Source organism: Polypterus senegalus, chromosome 2, assembly GCF_016835505.1.
Source record: "Polypterus senegalus isolate Bchr_013 chromosome 2, ASM1683550v1, whole genome shotgun sequence".
In the NCBI taxonomy this organism is placed as follows: Eukaryota; Metazoa; Chordata; class Cladistia; order Polypteriformes; family Polypteridae; genus Polypterus; species Polypterus senegalus.
The window spans coordinates 222,798,183-222,821,734 of NC_053155.1; the positions used below are offsets into that span (position 1 = coordinate 222,798,183).

At 36.9% G+C, this 23,552-nt stretch overlaps 1 protein-coding gene across 2 annotated transcripts in view; it reads right to left on the bottom strand.

The window, feature by feature from the left end:
- The window catches only part of LOC120523740 (protein diaphanous homolog 3-like), a 933,584-nt gene that overhangs the window by 329,028 nt on the left and 581,004 nt on the right, over positions 1 to 23,552 (bottom strand). For both annotated transcript variants that reach the window (XM_039745314.1, XM_039745313.1), the window contains exon 21: positions 11,058 to 11,297. In XM_039745314.1, the coding sequence (XP_039601248.1) occupies positions 11,058 to 11,297 (240 nt within the window). The remainder of the gene's footprint in view (positions 1 to 11,057; positions 11,298 to 23,552) is intronic.

Sequence of the window (23,552 nt, forward strand, 5' to 3'; positions counted from 1 at the left end):
TAAAATCATACATACAAAATTGTTTAGGCACATGTAAGACTGCTTTCCTTAAGTTGATACTATTAAAAATTAATTAAGGAATGTAAAGCTGTGAAAAATAATATAGGCAACTGCTGCCAGTCATTGTATTAAAATCCAATGCAATGCAAAATACACTGTAAACATTTCTTTCAAAAACAAGTAGTACAAGTAAGGCAAAGACACGGTCTAAGAGTGCCTTGCTCCAGTGCTATTTGTGACGTCAGTGGCGAAGGCTTCAGTATGCTTATATATGCTAATCAAGGCAGACCCCACTGTATACCAACCAGCATGCCTTGGGACTGCCATTTATGATTTGAGAATATGCTGTGCTCCTAGAATTTTGGGCGAGTTAGGGATGGTGATCACCCTCATTGACACACATGCTACTGCACTGCCAGAGTGTAACTACATTGAATATTCTGAAAATCATACTGCTTACCATTAGTATCATCAGTTTTGAACTAGTATTAATACAGTGGGTGTCAGAGCATGCAGACTGTGTGATCACTAAGTTTGACATGGGCGCACACTGCACAATTATAATGGTAACTGTAGTCCACCACAAAATCCTTCTGGCATCATCCATGCCACGGATGCACCCATAAATTAGCTGAAAAATAAATGCATTCTGCACAATGTGTAAGTACAGTAGTACTGTAATTGTCATAAAGTGATAGGGAATAAGGCCTTTTTGAAAAGGGCAAACTAGATAAATTATGATGCTTCAGCTAGCCTGAAATATTTTTAATAGACTCTTAAAGAGGAGTCAATGCTTACACTTTTTGCAAGATTTTGATTTGTGAAAAAATGTGAAAGGCATTGTCAAAGATCTAATTGCTTTATCTGCTACTGTAATAGGAAAGAATGAAATAGCCAGGCTCAGATGGCAGGATAATCTGATGATTTAGATAACAGTGCCAATTACCTGTAACTGAGATTCACAAGTTTGTTTGGTATTCTGATGTGCTGTTTACACAGTATGTATGCCTTGGAATTTTAAGAAATATACTGTACATAATGTCCACTTTTCTGTCTTCAGGTTTTGAACTAGTATAACTTGCATATTACAATTTGCATTAAACACTTAAAATACCCAATATACACATTATTATATAAAATGGAACACACATGTAATGGAAGGTGCACTAAATAAAGTTACAATTCTGTTCAATGCTTAATAAATGGTTAAATTAGTTTGGCATAAATTATGTCAATGTTGCATTATATCTGTTCCATCCATATAGGACACTTATGTCAGAGATGCCCTACGACTTTCCTTTCTATTGCAAAGTATGCCACACACACCAATAACATACTGTTTGCTACCAATCGATGTTCAACAAGAAATTCTGTAACATTCAATGCTACAGACCATCAAACTGCTAACTCCCTTACAGTGACATGCCTGACCTGTGATTGAGACTACATTATGTAAGCACTCAGACTGACAATTCAGGTTTACTGTCTTATTTTGTTTCTATCAGGTGCATGTTTATATCTGATACTATTTTTTGTATTTATTTCAGATTACTTTTGTGTTAAATAATCATTTGCCTATTTGGAAATGTATATCTGCTATACTGTATTGCTGCATAACAATAAACTAAATGGAACTGAATCTTAAAATTCCAAAGTGTTATATAAAGGTCACATTCCCAAAATATACTTTAAATTTGCTCTCATAGCCTACATATTTCAGTTACTACGAATGCTCTCTAGCTTACATATTTCAGTTACTATTAATGACATATTTGTGCAGTTTCTTGCATATTGAAATACAAGTATTGGTAACTTATGCTTAAGGAGTGCTGACTCACTACATGCCACAAGAACAGCTTCAGCATACCTTGGGAAAAGATTCTAGAAGCATCTGTAATACTATTACAGATACTGTATGTGACGCTAGTCTACCATGAGATATTCCATCATTTGGTGTTCTCATAATAATGGTGGAACTCTCTGTTAGAAATTCCTCTTTAGAATCTCCGAGAAGTGCTAAATTGGATTGAGAACTGGTTGCATACAATGTTATGTTCTTCTGACTACTTATTGATCACTTGTGCCAAGTGAATGGGGTTATATTATCTTAGCAGAGTTCACTACCATTAGGAACAAAATGCTTAAATTCAAATTGCTTTATGATTATTAGTGTATAATTTGACCTTTAGGAGACTCAGTAAACTTAAAAATAAATCTCACTTTATAATAGAAACAGCAGAACTCTGCAATGTCAAAAACAAATTCACATCTGTAGACTTCTTTTATTGTGGGTCACATAAGTAGTCATCTGCTTAATAACAGAAAAGTGAAGGGTGACTCCTGTGACCAGGTGAATTTGTTCCCTAATAATAATAATTGTTTACATTTAATAGCGCTTTACTCACTACTCAAAGCGCTTTGCAAACTCCGGACTCGGACGCAAACCCATGATATCCTTATTGCGAGGCATCGGTGCTACTATTACGCCACCCTATTATTACCCTACTATTACTGCTTGTGTTCTTTACATCACTTTTCACGAAAAATAAATGATTACATGTAATAAGGCCACCCAATCATTGTATCCCTCTCTGTGCAGTTCTCAATGAAACTTCCTGCTTCTTCCTTAGATTGACATTTTGTCTTGGATGATTCAGTTACCTGTCTGTCTTTCCTTGAACTTCAAGTCAATGCAAATGTGTCATGTTCTGGTTTTCTTTACATGATGCCACACCAGAAATACAACAGTCATTTTTAGTCTTGTGAATTCATTAAGTGGAGCAGTCTTCATTACTGAAACTGCTGCCAGAAGTGTCCCAAAATCGTCCTTTTCTGAAACTCAATGAGGTTTCTTTTTCAATTAATTGTAGCCAACAAAACAAGCAACTATGTCTTCATACATAACCTTAAGTATGATGGAATACTAATTACTTATTTATTTTTAATTATCACATCTATACAGAATTTAACTTTCAATATATTTTGCACCCCTTATTTAAAAAAGTGTTTACTTTAATCTGTTAAGTTCAAATTTGTCAATCAAAAAATGAATGATATTAGAAATAACATAATATATCCCTCCAACACTAAGGATCCTCCTAAACCCCAGCATCCTGTTATAAACAAATTAAACTCTTTCACTAGGATAGATTTACCTGATTTACAAAAAATAATATCTCAATTAAAATCCTCCACCTGTGTCCTTGACCCAATACCAACAAGGTTTTTCAAAGAAGTATCAGGCGTGCTAATTGATAATGTTCTGGGCATAGTAAATTCGTCATTAGATTCCCAGACTGTCTTAAGACTGCTGTAGTTAAACCCCTTCTTAAGAAACATAATCTTGACCCTCGGCTCTTGAAAATTTTAGACCCATCTCTAACCTGCCTTTCTTAGGTAAAGTTCTGGAGAAGGCAGCCATTATGCAGTTAAATGACCATCTCAATAAACATGCTATTCTTGATAAATTTCAGTCGGGTTTTAGAACAAATCACAGCACAGAAACTGCACTTGTTAAAGTAGTAAATGATTTGCGAGTGAACGCAGACAGAGGCCATTTATCTGTTCTCATCCTCTTAGATCTGAGTGCTGCATTTGACACCATTGATCATAATATTCTTAGAAATCTCCTTAGTCAATGGGTGGGCCTCTCTGGCAGTGTCTTAAATTGGTTTGAATCCTACCTGACAGGGAGAAAATATTTTGTTAGTTGTGGTAATTACAACTCGAAGACACATGATATCTGATATGGTGTTCCACAAGGCTCTATCCTGGGTCCGCTGTTATTCTCAATCTACATGCTTCCGTTAGGTCAGATTATCTCAGGGCACAACGTGAGCTACCACAGCTATGCTGATGACACACAGCTGTACTTATCAATAGCTCCTGATGACCCTGATTCTATTGATTCACTAACAGAATGTCTGACTTGTATCTCAGAATGGATGAATAGTAACTTTCTCAAGTTAAATAAAGAGAAAACTGAAATCTTAGTGATTAGCAATAATGGAAACAATGAGGCTATTAGAAATAAACTGGATACATTAGGATTAAAAGTCAAGACGGAGGTAAAAAGTTTAGGGGTAATAAATCGCATATTAATCAGATCACTAGGACAGCATTTTTTCACTTAAGAAACATAGCTAAAGTTAGACCTCTTATATCACTGAAAGATGCTGAGAAATTAGTTGCAATTAGAGAAATTGTTTTCAGTCGACTAGATTACTGTAACGCACTCCTCTTAGGACTACCCAAGAAAGACATAAATCGTTTGCAACTAGTGCAGAATGCAGCTGCTAGAATCCTAACTAGGAAAAGAAAATCCGAACACATCTCTCCAGTTTTGATGTCACTACACTGGTTACCTGTGTCATTCAGGATTGACTTTAAAATTCTGCTTATGGTTTATAAAGCCTTAAATAATCTCCCCATCTTATATATCGGAATGTCTGACACCTTATATTCCAAATCGTAACCTCAGATCATCAAATGAGTGTCTCCTTAGAATTCCAAGAACAAAGCTTAAAAAAAGTGGTGAGGCGGCCTTCTGCTGCTATACACCTAAAATCTGGAATAGCCTGCCAATAGGAATTCGCCAGGCTAATACAGTAGAGCAGTTTAAAACACTGCTGAAAACACATTACTTTAACATGGCCTTTTTATAACTTCAATTTAACTTAATCCTAATACCTACAATACCTACAAATCCTAATAATCTACATACTCTGTATGTTCAATTTCCTCATAATAACTACTCATGGTGGCTCTAAAATCCGTACTGACCCCTACTCTCTTTTCTGTTTCTTTTTCCGTTTTCTTTGTGGTGGTGGCCTGCGCCACCTCCACCTACTCAAAGCTTCATGATGCTCAAACAATGATGGATGGATTAAAAGGCAGAAGTCTACATGACCGTCATCATCAAGCCCTTCCGCGAGAACCGTAAATCCAAAGAGGACTGTTTCATTTATGTTAGGTAGAATGCCCAGAGGGGACTGGGCGGTCTCATGGTCTGGAATCCCTACAGATTTAATTTTTTCTCCAGCCGTCTGGAGTTTTTTTTTTTTCTGTCCCCCCTGGCCATTGGACCTTACTCTTATTCGATGTTAATTAATGTTGATTTATTTTGTTTTCTTATTGTGTCTTTTATTTTTCTATTCTTTATTATGTAAAGCACTTTGAGCTACTGTTTGTATGAAAATGTGCTATAAATGTTGTTGTTGTAAGTTGCTGTATGACACGATAGTTCATCTCTGATATTTTAATATGTCAGTCAAATTATATTGTGTGTTGTAGCAAAATGTCTTTCCCTTATCATTAAGATTTAAAGTCATGAAAAAGAAAACTTGAGTCTTATGCTGAATATGAGCAGTAGCCTGCAGACATATTGTATCACACCATAGGAAATACACACTGTACATGACACTGCAAGAGGCCAGTTGACGAGCCACAATAAGTGTATGGATCACTTTATACAGATTTGAGATCTCTGTATCTCAGAATCAAGTCCAGTTGCTGAACCCCCTAGACCCAAAACGGCTTTTTATTACTCTTAACAAGAGTTACAGCTGTGTGAACATTAAACCACCATCTATTAGACACCAATGAATCAGAGAGAAGTATTAAAAATGATCAAAGGATTTCTTTTTATCTTTAATAATGACCTCAGTTTAAAAGTGGGATTAATTAAAACGATCATCTAAGCTATCATTTTAACACATGTGCGTGTTCCCCAGCAAGTCTGAATTTAATGAATGCTAGGGTCTGCGAAAATGACTCCAAAGTTGAGAACCCAGCAAGGGTACACAGTATGTTAAAAGGCACTTTTCCATCCTGTGCTTGGTTACGTTACTTGTACAGAATGACTGGAATACAGGCAATCAGGACAGATAACACAAATATGCAGTCTTGAAGGGAACGGCTTTGAGACAAGGCACACAAGAAAAAGAGAAACCTCATCTAAAGGATAGGATGCTGCAACTTCAGAGCAGGAGAAGGGAGAGAAGAGAGACTCACCTTAGAATGAGATGGCCTAAGTACTTGCAATCATTGAGATGTTCGGTGAATTTAGGCACTATAATGGTGATCGTGGCAAGGTCTATTGTAAGTTATGCTATAACTTTAAATGTTTTAACATACATATTGTGGAAGGGGCCTGGCTACTTTGTACACTTTCTTCACTTGGTGTTTCTAGATTCACTCATTACATCTTATGGGGTCCTAAGGCACATGCTACCTTGTCAGGGAACCGCCATATGCCACCCTAATAGTGGTAAAAGCAACATGAAGTATAAAAAAAAAAAAGCCCTTCAAATAAAGTATAAATCTACAATCAGTTATAATAGTACTGGTATTTATGTGAAGTCTTTAGGCCATAGTGTAACAAATCACCTGAGTCAACTCTAAACAAAACCAATGTCAAATACATAACCAGTAACTTCACATTTGAACCTCTCTGTGTCTCTGTGGTGAATATACTATAAATAGTAGGATTTAACTTATTTACAATAGCAAGTATACAGAAGCTCAATGGATGAATTTCTCTGGTCTTTGGCAGCACTGCTTTACAGAGGTTGCTTTATTTTCTTTCTTTCATTTTTTTTTCACAAAAACAGCTTGTAGTGCTTTTTCTTTGTCTTTATTTGGTGACAGCTAAATTAATATGTGTCTTGCCAAAAAAAGATATGCTACTTACGCTGGGCTCAGCAAGTTTTGGTCATGTGTAAGAGGTATAAATAAAGTGTTTTAATAACATTCACATCTCTTTGCTTAATAAAAAAAGAATATAACAAATTAATTACTAGCCAATGCAATGGCAGTACTCATCTCATTTGTGTTTCACAAGATTCTGAAAAGAAATATTAAAATTTCAAAGTTTTCGATAGATAAACATGTAAAAGATTTTCTTTGAATAAATAAATGTAATCTTTGCAGATTATACAGAAGGTATTAAGAAGAATTAAAGTATTATTTAATGGTTTATGACTCAGTGGGTCTTCAGAGAACAGCCTTGAACAAATGGTTATTATAATTATTATTTAACAAAAAGAAAAAAAATGTCCATGGAAAAAAAAAATCTCACTTTACTCATGTCACATAATCCACATTTCATTTATCCAGCTGTAACTTCAAAACATGTGCTTTCTTGCTAAAATATTGTTAAATACATACTTCTGCAAAAGTCAGCACAAGGATAAACAGGAAACTAGTAATAAACTAATGTCTCATGGGGTTCCCTTTTTGAATTAAAGTCACTTTTGACCAGTGAATGAGAGAGAGATTAAACACAATTAACATGAGATTTTTTTTTGTTTCCAAGGATGTTTTCACATCATTTGCAGTTCTCCATCATTGATCACAATTGGCATGTATTATACCAGAAACTTGTTTCTTGCTTTTCTGCATGAAAACAAGAGATTAAACATTTTTCTTGACTTTCACTACAAATTACATGAAGTAACATAGAAAAAGTATCATTTTGGGGCAGAGTATTCCTTTAAAAAGCAATACATTAATCCCTCCTCGATCGCGGGGGTTGCGTTACAGAACCCCCCGCGATAGGTGAAACCATATGTTTTTATGGTTATTTTTATACATTTTAAGCCCTTATAAACTCTCCCACACTGTTAACATTATTAGAGCCCTCTAGACATGAAATAACACCCTTTAGTCAAAAGTTTAAACTGTGCTACATGACAAGACAGAGATGACAGTTCTTTCTCACAATTAAAAGAATGCAAACAAATCTTCTCTTCAAAGGAACGCCGTCAGGAGCAGAGAATGTCAGAGAGAGGGAGAGAGAGCTCGTGACAGAAAAGCAAACAATCAAAAAATCAATACGTGCTGTTGGAGTTTTAAGTAAGCACACCGCAATAAAGCAGCCGCAAAGAAGGGAGCAATGTGAAGGTAGTCTTTCAGCATTTTTAGAGTAGCGTCTGTATCCTCTAGGCAAACAGCCTCTGTGCAAACAGCCCCTCTGCTCACACCCCCTCCGTAAGGAGCAGAGAATGTCAGAGAGAGTCAGAGAAAAGCAAACAATCAAGCACCGTTCGGGAAGCACATCGCATATCATTGAGTTTTATTTAATACGTAATACATGCTCTGATTGGGCAGCTTCTAAGCCATCCGCCAATAGCGTCCCTTGTATGAAATCAACTGGGCAAACAAACTGAGGAAGCATGTACTTTACATTAAAAGACCCACTGTCCGCAGAAATCCACGAATCAGCGAAAAATCCGTGACATATATTTAGATATGCTTACATTTAAATTCCGCGATGGAGTGAAGCCGCGATATAGAGAGGGATCACTGTAACCAGTTAGTACTGCAATGTGGTTTGCTTGCTAGGCTAGGTACACTGTAGTTAACATTACACATTTTCTGAAAGATGTTACCCAACTATTAAGTTGAACTTACTGTTATAAAAGGGCGCACACATATTTGAAAAGGATCTTGGAACTTTCTGAAGTGATACTGTTCCTTTTTCTTGAAAGCCTAGGTGCAGCCCCATCACAAGTCTGCTTTGTTGTGAGACTGAGATAGACAAAAGTTTTTCTCTGAGCCTGCTGAATTCAACATAGGAAATATGGTGCCACTACATCCAGACTGACACAAAGGTCTGCCTCTGAATAGAGAGCAGTACTGCATCAAAACATAACTTGTAAGATTAAACATTTTTCTAAGACTTGATAATAATGTCCACTTTTGTTTTTTCTTCAAAAATCGTTTGTGTTTTTATTTGTTTGCTTTGTATTTATACACTTGTATTTTTATATGTTTTGTATTTTACCCTTTAAGGTCATCATTCATAATGTACACAATGTCAACATTATTTGGATGGAATTTTGACATTTTGGTGGGGTCTATTAATATCAGTACTGGCAAACACAGCAACAGAATTGAGCCTGTCCTATCCGACCAAAATCATGCACAATATTTATTTATAATATATATTAGGATTACAGTCTTACAGAACTTTTCAACTATCCATTAATTAATTCACTTAGACATTTTAAGGATGAAATGCAGCCAGAACCCACACTACCTGTCAAAATTTTAAGAACACCTCAGTTTTTCCAGTTTTTCTTCAAAGTTAATAAGTTGAATTGCAATGAATGACCTAAAATGGTGACAGGGTAAGAAGTAAAGTGCTAGAGGTTTACATTTAAAGTTTAGATTAACAAAAACTGAAAAAAAATTAAATTTCAGAATATTACAAATGGGCCTTCTTCAGGGAATAACTAATAGGTTACAACCTACAGATGTTCTATAGCATTTCAATTAAATGAATCCTTGCAAGCTGAAGCAAACAATTTGTACAGGTGTCCCAACTTCTGTTGATTACTTAAAACCCTCTCTCTATCTTAAAACAGAGTCAGAATAGACTGTGTTACTACACTCTCTAAAGTATTACTTGGACAATATTACACTGTAGAAAAATGTAAATTCCAGTGAAAATGGAAAGAAAACAACAATTAACAAATGGAATGAGACAGACATTACTACCATTATAAGTGTAGGCAAAAAAAAAAAAAAAAAATCCAAGTGTTAGTGAGCATGGTGCCTATACAATCCAAGGGCAATTGGTAACAGGAAGAAATTTTGATAGGAAGAGATCTGGCAGACCCAAAGTCACAACTTAGTCAATAAGACATGTATCTGGGGATCACCAGCTTGCATGATAGGTGTCTCAAAACGCAACAGCTTCAAGCACAGCTTAAAAGTGATCAAAAAAAGCAAGTCTCAGTTTCTACTATGAAAAGGAGACTCGTGCTGCAAGTTTCACAAGATGAGTAGTAGTGAAAAAAAACATTCATCAAAGGACAAAATTGGGCCTTGAAGTACTGAGTCCTGGCCGTGGACTACTGAAGACTGGAAGAAAGTCTTAAGGTGAAATCAAAAATTGAGATATTCTGTTCATCATGTAGGCTGTCTGTGCACAGACAACTTGTTGCAAGGATGGTTCCTCAGTGTGTGACCAGCTTTCAAACATGGAGGTGGAAATGTGATGGTCTGAGATTCTTTTCCTGGTGGCAGGGTTGGTGGCTTGCACAGAATGACTGTCATTCTGAATCAAAAGGATAACCATAGTTTGGTTGTTACATCAGCAAAGGGTGACTACTTTGATGAATCAAATATTTTAACAAAACTTTGTACATTTAATGATTCATTGACTTTTATTTGCCATTGTTTATTTGTTCAATGCCTTGATTTCAGTAAACATTAAGACATTAAACTGAGGTATTCTAAAACTTTTGACCTGTAGTGTATTTTGGCGACACTGAGTGCAAAGCAGGAAAGTGGTGTTAGTGAATATCTGTTGATATATACTTGCGTTTTATTGTCTAGGGTTTTGTGTGTAGTCCCAAGCATGAATATGTGAAGTGTGCTATATAAATGTTAGTCATTGCTATCATGAAAGAATATTTCACAAAATGAAATGAAAACAAGCAGGATTGTGAAATTCAGTTTAAACTGCATGGCAAAATAGGGTTTATTCCACTGTTAAAAGAAAAAGAGATAATTATAGGTTATACATAAACTTTCACAAAACCCCTGATTTTGCTTAAAACACTCAATTTTCTTAATTAAAGCATTACTTTTGTTCTCATTTAATTTAATAAGAAAAATGTGTTTTAAAAGGTAATGTGGAGTGGGCAATCTGGACTGACACAGCATACTCAGAGAATTACTAATGAACGAAATAAAGTGATAGTAAGACAAAAAAAGGTCAAATTCATGCAGGGGGTTAATTTTTTCTATAAAAAGAGCATAGTATGATATGAAAAATCATTGATAAATGCAAGATGAATTACCTGAACTGCTGAAGCAAAATAAATGCAACTTTCAATTGATTCCATTACAAAAGAGACACATTATCAGTATCATAATGGAAATACATCACCTTCTATGCAGTTCCATAAACAGCTATGAAAATAAACTTGGAAAAATTGCCAGTCTCAAACTTAGATTATTAAAAGAGAGTTACTAGCCTTCATAAACATGAATTGGACTTCAAAATGCTTTCTTTGTAGTTTACTGAATAAAAACAATGGACTCACTTTGCAGAGGGAGCTCAGGTCAAAACCATAGGACTGTGCATTCCGGGAGCCAGAGTTCAGGTAGTTCCCCATAAACAGCACCAACTCCAATATCCTACTGAAACTTTTACTTTTCTTGATTTCTTCACAAGCAGCATTAACAGCCATGATATCTGGCTTGATGTTGTTCACTTGCTCTTCAAACTGCAGCTTAAAGAGAAGGGCATTAAGCCTGGGCTGCAGCCTCTTCACACCACTCATCTAATTGGAGAGAAAACATAAGACTTCTTTGTAGCTAAAACCAATAATGCCAGCTGATTAGTTACTGCAATTTAAAAATCACTGCATTAAAGACATTATTTGATATATAATATCTCTCTAACATAGTTGAAGTGATGAAAGAACAAGTCTTGATCAAAAGTTTGGACATCCCTTGTTGTACTACACATTATTTTGATTTTCTAAGTAAAAAGAGTTAGCACAACAGCTTCAGGAAACAAATTTAGTCATGAATTATTTCTGAAAATTTTAGGACTCAGTTACCATTATTTCTGAATTTAGCAGACTGAAAAAATAAAACATAACATGTGGCATGTGAGAAGGTTGAATACTCTTCCAGTTGATCCACCAGCTTTAATATTTTTTTTGTTAATTGACACTTTAGGCCTTTATCAAGTCTGGAATTTGAACCTTTTAAGATGTTGTACTTACACTCAAAAGCATTAAGCTCCTATAAGCAACTGATTGCAGATGTAAAAACAGAGGTAAATTGCAAGATTTACATTAAGATATCTAAATGTTTTCTGCTTCCAATTTTCACTATCCAACATATCATTAACAAACGGAAATTGACAAGAAATGTTGAATTCAAAACAAGATCTGGAAGACAAAGAAAAAGCTCTGAAGTGCTTGTAGACTTGTCAAGAATAAAAAGCAAAACATCACTGAAAACACAGATGTATCAGTCCACTATGCAGTGCAACTTGCACAAACAAACAAGATGTATGAAACAGACATAACCAGGAAATACTACATAATTACAGAAGTTAACATCTAAAACTTGAAGCACAACACATAGGAAGTCAGAATTATCTTTTAACAAAAAGCTGTGTTCTTAAGCAAAAGTAACTTAGCTGTGTGTTTATACTTTAATCACCAAAGTTACGTTTGCAGAAATATGGAGAGACATTTAAAGAAAAGAACAGACACACACACACACATATATTATATATATATATTATATATATACTAGCCATCCCCGTGGCTTTGCCCGCGTAGTAGTGAAACAGGACAGTGAGAAGGGCCCTGCCTAGTTCTCTACTTCTGGCATCACTCTTACCCCTCCCCTTGGCCTACAGCCTCTGTCGCGGATTAGCGAGAATATATATCGCTCCTGCAAGCGAACTGATTCTTAGCGCAAAGAGAGAAGTTGCAAAATCAACCAGAATGTTCAAGCAAATTATAGAAAAAAAAAGAGATCTAACTCCGTTAAGTAGTTCTCTTCTGAAATGCAGACAGACATACAAACGGGTCTAAAAAACTGTTAAGAAATTTCGTGCTTGGACTACGAAATTTTTAAAAACAGTTCTTAGCGAGAAATTCAAGTCCCAAGTCCTCATGGTTTGAAAGATTTCGTGATGAGTAAATACTTGAGTACAGTGGAACCTCGGTTCACGAACGTCTTGGTTCACGACCAAAAAGTTTGCCAAACTTTTGCCTCGGTTCACGATCACACACTCGGTATATGAACAAGCCAGTTTCCCTTTCGGTTTGTGCGCTCCAATGATTTCCGCACGTGTTGCATTGTTCTCAGTCAGACGTGCCTGCCTGCTGCTGAGAGAGAGGGGGGAGGGTGCATGCCTGCCTGGCTGGTTCATACGCGCCGATTACTGTGTTTAAGCAGAGCCGTTCCCTGTTCATTGTTCTCAGTCAGACGTGCGTGCTTTACCTGCGCTCTCTTTGTGCTCTACAGTATTTTGTGTGCTTTTGCAGCTAGCTATGGCTTCTAAGCAAGTGAAGAGTGGTGAGAAGAAAGTTTTGAAGAAAATTGAAATCGAAGTAAAGAAAGAAATTATTGAAAAGTTTGAGCGTGGCGTTCGTGTTACCGATCTTGCCGCTGAGTACAAGAATTCAAAATCTAAGATTTCGACTATTCTAAAGCAGAAAGAATCTATTAAAGCAGCTGATGTTGCAAAAGGAGTTACAGCGTTAACCAGGCAGAGGCTTCAAGTGCTGGAAGAGTTGGAAAAACTGTTTACCAGTTTACCAATTTGAGAACCCTCGTGCTTTCAAGCAGCACAATGTAAACCAAGCCAGACTGCCAGCAATGTGGAGGTCAAACACGAAGGGTTGGGTCACAAGGACTTTGTTTTTGGAATGGCTGCATGAGGCTTTCGCTCCCACCAGCTAAAAACACCAAAAATTCAAGAAATCACAAGAGAGAAAACACCTAAAGGAAAACATCCCTCCATTGCGGAGCCAGACTCTCCCTTCTCTCCACCCAGTTCCTCCTCACTTCATGCCAGAACTTGACTCATGCAAGGTTAGTTTTCTTGGTGGTTTTTGTATTACGGATTTTTCAAAAGTTCATTTTTCAGTTCGTAGCGTTTATTGTTGCAATGTTACTTTTCTCTTTTTTCAAATGTTCGCTTTTTTCACTGTGCTTAAAACTCATTAAAGTGTTTACAAAGAGTTGTTTATAGCGTGATTTGCTGCAATATTACTTCTCTCTTTTTTCAAATGTTCCTTTTTTTCCGCTGTGCTTAAAACTCATTTCAAAAAAAATGTTTACAGCAATCGGACTGTAAGGCTATTAGCTTGAACTCCTGCAATATTTTTTGGTTGCTTGTGGTTGGTTTTTAAATTAAAGTTCGGATTTGTTCAAATGTTCCCCTCTGTTCAGAGAGAGAGAGCGAGCGCGTGCTACTGACGGGGGGTTGGGTTGGGGGGGGGGAAGGGTTGGGGACTTGTGTGCTACAGAGAGAGAGAGAGAGAGAGTGCGAGCGAGCCTGCTCCTGTAGCTGAGCAGGGAGCCTGGGTGTTTTGTGTCAGTGTTATTCAATGTTTTTACATTAGTTTACTATTACACTGTGCATTCTATGGTGTAATTAACTATATTTGTGCTTAAACTTTACATATATTTACATATTTACATTCCGTTCATACAGTCTGGAACAGATTAATTGTATTTACATACAATCCTATGAGGGAAATTGCTTCAGTTCATGACCAACTCGGTTTACGACCAGTTTTGGAACGAATTATGGTCGTGAACCGAGGTTCCACTGTATTTATATAAAAAAATCTTGGGTCGAGATGTGATCATCTTGGACAGACACTTTGACATCATGCGGGACTAGACATTATAACCTTAGGAAGCAAGACCAGTGAAACGGTGACTTTTGCACATCATGCCCTACTTACAAACAATTTAAAACAAGTTCACGGACATCTGACCTCACAGCTGTTGGAATGCTTTTGGCAGACACACTGTTATAACATATGTTATATGTTCTAGATGTCAAGTGAATGACTAAGCGAAAAAGAAAGAGCAGCATGGCAAAAAGAGACACGAAAGCATTTGAGAGAAAAGGCGGCAAAAAAGGATACACAAGAGAAAAATAATAAACTACGTGCAAATTCAAAAAATAAGGAAAGTATTAATCAGCTTGGATGTCCCACAAGACAAAGTAGTGAGACCAAAGGACAGCTGCTGTGCAGGGTTTTAAATGATCGACGCACAGTGCGACAAGCAGAACACACAGCTCAGCAGCAGAAAGACAGCAGCTGATCTGTCCTCATCTCCTTAGCTTGCATTCAGCACCCCCCTTCACAATCTGAACGGCAGAAAGGTGAAGTGGCAGGTGCTTAGCGTGCCCCGGATTTGTAAGCGAGCGAAGCGAGGACAGCTGCTCTTCAGGCTTTTCAATGATCAACACGCAGCGTGAGAGGCAGAACATGCAGCACGACAGGAGGAGCAGTAAGCAAGCAGGTGACCCGTTCCAAAGCATGCGTTCAAACCCCCCCAATTCCCCCCACCCCTTCACAATGCGAGCGGCAGAGACACGAAGTGGCTGGCATGTTTCAGGGTTGGGATCACAAAGCAAGCAGGGTAAATATATATATATATATATATATATCTGCCGCTCGTTTTGTGAAGAGGAGGTCCTGAACAAACCCCAAAGAGACGTGGTTGCTCCTTAGAAACCCCCTCTTAAAAAGGTAATACAATGGGAAACAAATAGTTTTTTTTTTTTACCTCCACTGTGCTCGATCTGCTGCTGGCTTACATCCCGTGTTGCACTTCAAACATTTAAAAGCCTGTACAGCAGCTGTCCTACTCTATATCTTTTATTTCCAGCCCCAGCCATGGTTAAATCTTTTGTCACAAAGTCCTGTCTCACGAGATGCGAGTTCTTGATATTTTTTAGTTTATAATTTAAAAATGGAATAAGAATTTGAAAATCTAACAACATCACATTAAAATTCAATAAATTCTGAAAATAATGATACTAAACATATATATGTCGGTTTCAAAATAAGCCTGATTTAAAGCATGACAAAAAACATAACATTAAAATGTGACATAAAATTGTTGCACTATTAGGCTTAGGATTGTATATATATATATATATATATATATATATATATATATATATATATATATATATATATATATATATATATATATATATATATATATATATATATATATATATATATATACACACACACACACACACATATACACATACATAAACATACTGTATATATACACAATCATGTTTTTGGCGGTCACCTCAGTGCGGAAAAGACAAGGAAATGCATTTCGAAACGCTTTTATTGGGTGAATATGGCCCAGGATATGGAGCAATTCTGTAAGGCCTGTCCAGACTGTCAAATTTCCGCTCACAGACCCTCCAGGGCACCCCTTGTACTGATGGCTATTTTAGATGTCCCCTTTGAAAGGGTGGGATTAGATATTGTTGACCCGCTTCCCACGAGTAAAAATGGCTTTCAGTACATCCTTGTGTTAGTCGATAACGCCACAAGATATCCAGAAGTAGGCATGCTGCAGCGGGTGAAAATGTTCACGCATATTGGTATCCCTTGTGAGATTTTACCTGATCAAAGCACACCCTTTATCTCTCACATCATCAGGCAACTATGTTAAAGTTTTGTAATTAAGCAGTTACACTCTACGGTTTATCATCTGCAGACAAATGGCGTGACTGAACAATTTAATAAAACCCTAAAACAGATGATTCAGCCCATGAAGAACTGACCCCCTGGGATACAGTAGTGCCTTTTTCCCTGTTTGCTGTCTGAGAGTCCCCACAAGCATCTACCGAGTTGAATTATTTTGAAGTATTATTTGGCTGCCAACCGCATTGGGTGTTAGACATTTTTCGGGACTTGCAAGACAAGTGCAAGGGTGGGGGGGGAGTCATTTCACTGCAAGAACAGATTATACTCAATTACGGTGGAGCAGAGCCTGGACTCAATGGAAGAACTGTCTCTCTCTCAACTACCCAGAAAGTGTCTGATGACTCCCCCAGGAGGAGGTGGAAGAAATTGCAAAGGAGAGAGTGGTCTGGTGTCCAGGCAGGAACCCGCCATTAGGATTCTTATCAGGATTAGAAGATTAAAAGTGAAGAAGGTCGTCATTTGATTTAACAATCAGTGCCCTAGTAACTAGTCTCTGTACTCACCCACAGGGTACTGACCTCTAAAATAAACTACATTGTACAGTATAACCATTTTACTAAAAATACCTTCACCAAATTATTTTGTTTTTATGGTTTTCTTATACAATATGTCAAGAATAAATATTGGACTTTACTAGTAATTCTGGGTAGCTGATAGGTGTATATGCCATATATGTTTTCTTAGTAATAAATAAAAAAAAAAGAAAAAAAAAAAGACAAATTAAAAAAAGAATTACTATTATGATTACAATAATAAAATATATAACTTTCAATAAACAGCACTTGAATGTTGCCACAGTATTAAATCAGTCTACAGTTGACTCTGTTAAATCTGATCCATTTGTCATTCTTCCAGTATAGATGGAGCTAAACGTTGTATTTATAAGAGTGCTTCAACTACGCAAGGAGGAGTCTTGTCCTTACTAATTTGTATTGCTGCAATTCTGACGTTTTCATTTCTTTAAACTTTGATTACTTATGATTGAAAAATAAAGATCTGCTGCCATCTGTGACTAGTTTAGTGCTCAATGTTGTCCTTGTCACTGATAAGTTTGTGGAGGGTATAATTTCAGCATTAACACAGTTCTAGTTAATAATGGCCAGACAACATGCTTCTAAAGAAGTGAGGAGCCTCTGTTGTAAAGTATGTTATATTGAAACTGTATCATAACTGAAGTTGTCCATGTCAGCACAAGAAAGAAAGAAAAAAAATGTATATATACTGTGTGTGTATATATATATATATATATATGTATATTGTCACACACGTGCGCATGGGAGGCAGCTAAAGGGCTTGAGTAAGGACAGTTCCGAAGCATGCCGGGATCTGGCAGAGTGCACCGACTCTTTTTCTCCCTTTCCTCGGGAGATCCCACCTGGCTCTTTCGACGTCACTTCTGGGACCGAGCCTATGGAGGAAGAACTTGCCGGCCCCGGCCCCTTGATGTCACGTCCGGACTCGAACCAATGGCTGAAGATCATGAGCCCGATCCATATGATCTCACTTCCTGTCTTCCCCTTTAAAAGCCTGCACCTTTTCCCTAGTCCCTCAGTTCTGTTTTGGACTCGGTTTTGTGCACATCAGTGCTGTATTTGCTGATCATTACTTTTGCAGCCAGGATACCAGATTATACGGGTGGCTGCCCCAAACCTTTATATGACTCTGTCTCGTATTTATGACTATATATATATATATATATATATATATATATATATATATATATATATAAATATGCAACTGGTTTTATATAAAAGCTATTGTAGAGTGGAACCAAGAATGTTGTGAGATGTGCTTTAACGTTTTAAGGATGCAAGTCTTTTTGAATGTCTCAAAGGGATACACATCTTAATAAATGCCTTAAAGATGGCTACTGGCAAATATGCTGTGCCCAGGAGACATTTTCTTGCCTGTAGTTACAAAACACTGAAGGGTTTCTTTTGAATAAAATCAATGCACACATCTTTTACCGAAATGGCAAGGAGGGGACCAGCAAGAAACAGCCATGCAATATAAACAAAACGTTCCAAGCTTGTGTACAGTAAACTTAATAAATAAATCAAATGATCACATACATTAAAAGTTAGTGTAGCAACTTAGATTTAATAAACAATGAAAATAAATTAGAAAAGTAAAACAATATAAAAAGATGGAAAAACAAAGCTTGAAAATACCACGACCTAGTTATGAAATATAAAAGAATTAAAAAAGTAGCAATACTGGCACGATATTGAGTGTAGATGCTTAAGGCCAGGCCAAGACAAAGCATCATTCTGAAGGCCCAGTAAGCATACTCCTGTCATTTTCACTACACAACAAACACTGTAATCACACCGACACTCAGAATTACTACTGCCAACAGCTGCAAGAATATTGGCAGGCTGAAAAAAGACTGTATAGGCAGACAGCAGTCATAATTTGTCAAAATGTTTAAAACAACAGGCACTGCAAACATATAATTATAACATACATGCTGTACATGATGGGGTGCTCATATGAACTGAAGGCAATGAGGCTTAGCAATAGAAAGATGCATATAATTTGAGATGATGTGCAGAAAATCTTCAGTGCTAACAGGGGAGCTATAGCCACCCAGTGGAGAACTGGGAACAACACTTTTGGAGAGACAAGGAAGGAAAATAACATGCAAAGCAGAACCATGAGAACTGAAAATGCTAGAAGTACAGTATAACAGTGCACTTGAAATAAGGAAAATTCACCAAGTGAAGTGTAGTATTCTGATATAAAAAGGAAGATGTGCAGAATACTGTAAGTCAACTTATTAAGTTTATACTTAGCACTATTTAAAATAATCTGTTATCACATGGGAATAGCTCTTTTCAGAAAGGCAGAAGTATGCATACAAAAGAACAAGTTGCCTTTTTGAGTTAACCTTCAGAAATATAGAATTCTTAAAAATGTTTTTGTTGTGTACAACACTCTCAGTGCAAAATCTAGACAGATCTGCTCTCATGTTTAAAATCCCAAAGCACTGATTTTAAGTTACTTATTTATTTAGTTTAAGATGACTTAATATGAGACAGAGCGTAATGAATTGAAGTTTGCATTTCTTTGAAAAACAGTGAAGCCAATTTTTTTTTCAAGTCGACTATTTTTTATTTGTTTTTATTTTAAAGAAAAATAGGAGAATCCATTTGAAATTGAAACTGTAGTTTTACTATCAGCAAAATATATGCATGATATTAAGTGACCCCTATGCTAAAAAACTGTAATTAACTTTTAAAGCAAAAATATTATTAATCAGTTAAAATCAAGAACAGTTCCAATCTTAGGAAAAACTGCTTGCATACACAACATACAGTATCCAGCTAAAATGTAAACTGTTGTCACCAATCATTGACACTCCCACTCACAGACAGTCATGCTCCGAGGCAGCATTAATGGGATGCCAACACAGGGCCTTGAGGCAAAAGCAAGAGCTCATAGAGCTAAGCAATAAGAGATTTCCTCCCCTCAGCCAAGCAAGCTTGGCCGCCTCCCACTTGTACTGCAGTTAGCACTGTATCAAATTATACTGTGGCAAGCTCTATCTCAGCCTTGGCTATACTTGCTCTCCTGTTAGAACTGTGGTAGGAGTCCTATTTGTTCATTAACTGTAACAGACAAAACAGTATAAATCTATTTTTTCAGAATTTGTGATTCACTTATACTTTAGAAAAAGAATAAAAAGTGCAACACTTATTCTAGTCAAAACAACAAATAAACTATCTACAGGCTATCAAAGGTTTAGCTAAGATATGGCTCCTTGTCAAGCAGTCTTTTGCAACTGGTATTGTTTAAGGAGTACAAAAAAATGTCATTACCATGCTAAATAAAATATCTTTGTTTTATATATATTAAAAAATAGCTTAAGTACCCAGTGTTTCCTGAGTATATTTGTAGAATGGGTTAAGGGTTTAGGTTCCAGAATAGTGTTAACTCCTTCTGCTGGTGTGCAAAAAAAAAAAAACAAATTGGATTTCAAAGTAGTCTATCCTGTCTGTATGATCTTTGAGAGCAACAATTCTAAATTTGGTCAAGATCAAAGGTTTTAGGATTACATAGGGAACACGCATACAGACAGACATTTTATTTTATATACAGTATGTCAAATAAAATAAAGCATAAATGAATATGTCTGTTTGTTAGTGTGTGTTTTATACATATACCTGTAGGTGTAAATTCTGGGTACTGTAGAAATAGCAGTCTTAACAGAAGCTCTGTTTTCTCTCCTTTTTTCTTTTTGTTTCTGTAATTCTTTTACTAATTACTAGATTTGATTAAGATTAGATTTGATCTCGCTTGTCGCAGATAGTAGACACTAGGAATCAAATTAAATTTACTGATGAACTGCACTCAATACAAAGAGCACCACTAGCTCATCTTGATTGTCCTTCAAATGGACTACAAAATCAGAAGGAGTCACGAAGAGGACCAGGAGGCTACCTTATGTCTGCAACACCTGGAAATTCAAGAGACACTGAAAAAATAAATGCAGAGTGTGTTAAATAATCCTGTAATCAGTTACTTGAGGTGTGATTGTGGTTTCCCAAGTGAATCAGTTACATTGCACTGCAAGAACTGCTTGTGGCAAGATGGAGAGGGAGTTCTGCTGATGTGAGAATAATGAAAAGGATTCAAAACTTGTCTGCCATCCATTGTAATGGGAAATGTTTGATTGTTCACAAATAAGATAACAGTCTGAAGTCATAGCGGGTCATGGCACATAAAGCTACAGTGATATACCTTACACTGTTTTAAATCTGGACAAATGTCATCTCATTTGAACATACCAAGACTCAGCGTGATATGAAAAAAAGGCAGGACGTGCACTGGCCATTTATTAAAATGAGGAATGGTATAAAGTTTGGGCTATTACAGTTAAAACCACTGTTTGTAATTGAGACACTTAAATTCTGGCAGTTGGAATTGATCTATGTTATTGCCCAGGGAGATAAGATACATCATCCATCATACATTTTACTTCTCCCTTCACAAAATGGAGAATCAGCAACATAAATTATTCACTCTGTCACCAAAGCTATAATATGTAGTTAATTCAACCATGTAACTTTGGAGGAAACAATGACAAACTTCCATCAGTTCATGTCATGTTTTACTTATAGAAACAAGATGAACGTGCTCCATTCAAATGTTAAAGATGCCATTATATGGAAACTTCAGACACCTTTGGGCAGATCTGGCCACAACCTGATTCATCATATTCCCAGCTGCAAGCCTGTTTTTAGATTGCAATCTGCTATCACCTGGACAGTAAGAATGTGGAATCTGAACACTAACATTATTCAAAATGCCTGCTTCCAATGCTGTTGTTTAGCGAATGCAGTTATCTCTCTCATCTCAACTAGTCAATAGAAGATGCCGAGGTTGTATGCTGCATAGCTAGAACACCAATGAACTTTAGGATGAGACAGTTATTGACGATGTGGGCCATGGTTTGCTATTGTTCACAATAATGGAGCAGGTTGTCACGATACCCCTATCTATATAGGTTTGCAGCACATCTGCCAACCTCTGTACGGTAGCGGTTCAGTGTGACCCAGTCCCACCTGGGAAGGTCAAAACCTGGCATGCATTTTGTCAGGTCATTAATCAGGAAAGAGTTTACAGGAGGGTCTATCTCCCATAGTTTTATCCATGCATTAGTAACAATAACATACCTAGGCAACCATCAAATTGGGTGCCTGGAAAGGAGACAATGTCTTGGAAGGTGGAAAATGTCACCATATAACAATAAATAATCTTGCTTTTTGCATTTTGTTTGTTAAAAAGCCTGCAGTAGCAAGATCACGGCAAATGTGAGGTGTTGATATGTTAGCTAGCACCGTTAGCCAGTTGAGAGGGGTTGGACGGAGAGAGCCTGTTATGATGCATAGATTAATCGATCTGTGTATCCACCAGTTTACAGTGAGGTAAGCGGTTCCATGCTGGACAGCAATAGTCAGCCACTGAGTATGACAGAGCCAAGGAGGAAGACCTGAATACATTTGCTTTGGTTCCTCACGATGTACCAGCAGGCTTTGACAGTAGGTTAATTCTCATCAAAATTTTAACAGCAGCCTGAAACAAGTGCTGTTTTAAAGACAAGATTCTATCGACAATGACTCTAAGATCAACAGGGGTGGGGTGGTGGTCAATCCTTTTTATATTCAAAGGTGATATTAAGTGGTTTGCCTGCACTCTTGTGGTGGAGGTAAAAGATGCTTGAGACTATTTTTGATGAATTGGGGATAAGCCTCCACTGGTGACAGTAATCTTCTAGGGCAGTCATGTCCTTGTTCAGGTCAAACTTCAGCTCATCAAAGGACATTGCCTACAACCCACAACAGATGTTGTCTGTTTAAATGAACTTTCGAGATGATGTCTTGAGAAGGTCATTCGTGTAGCAGTTGAAGAGTGTTGGTGAAAGGACAGAGATTTTTGGTAACCCATTTATCTGTGTTCTCCACATGCTTACTCGGAATAGGCTGTTCTGAAGGCACAATACCACGCAGAGGGTTAACCACTGAGGTAGAACTCGGCTAACCTTCAACAACAATCCAATATGCCAAACAGTATCATAAGCAGCCATCAAGGAAAATGGCTCCTGTTTTTAGCTTGTGTTGGAAAAAATTTTCAATGAATGTGGTTAGTGGCACTACATTGTCACATGTGCTGCAGCCTGGGTGAAACTCAGCCTGGTCAGGTGAAAGAATAGTTTCTACCATGGGTAAGATATGCTGGAGAAGCAGCCGTCCCACTACCTTGAAGCAGACACTAAGTAAGGATACTGGCCGATAACTGGCTGGCAAGTGAGGGTCCTTTCCTTGTTTGGGTAGTGCATCAATTTTGGGCTGTTGTCAGAAAAATCTATGAAAAAGGCCCATTACTGATATGAAACCATGTGATGCTGCCTATATGTAATGATTCTCAGCAACAACTCAAAGATCAGAGATCAAATTTTCTGGAGATGTTCATGACATTATAAGATAGCTTTAGTAAAAACTGACCAATTTTAAAATATAGGCTTTTTCGCTATTCAATTTTTATTATTATAATCACTCATAACATGGTAATTTTTATTTAACGAATAGCATTGTATTTACGCACAATATATAATTGGAAAAGATGTTCAGAACAATATTGGAACCATTTCCCTGCAACTTATATTCAGGGCAATATAGCCAGTCAAAGCCATAATGCCCCTAGCCAATAAGTTCAAACTGTTAGCTTACATATCCCTTAATATTGATCCAAGACACACGCAATTTCAGTTCAGTTTGCCTGTTGGACACAAATTTGAATGGAGGA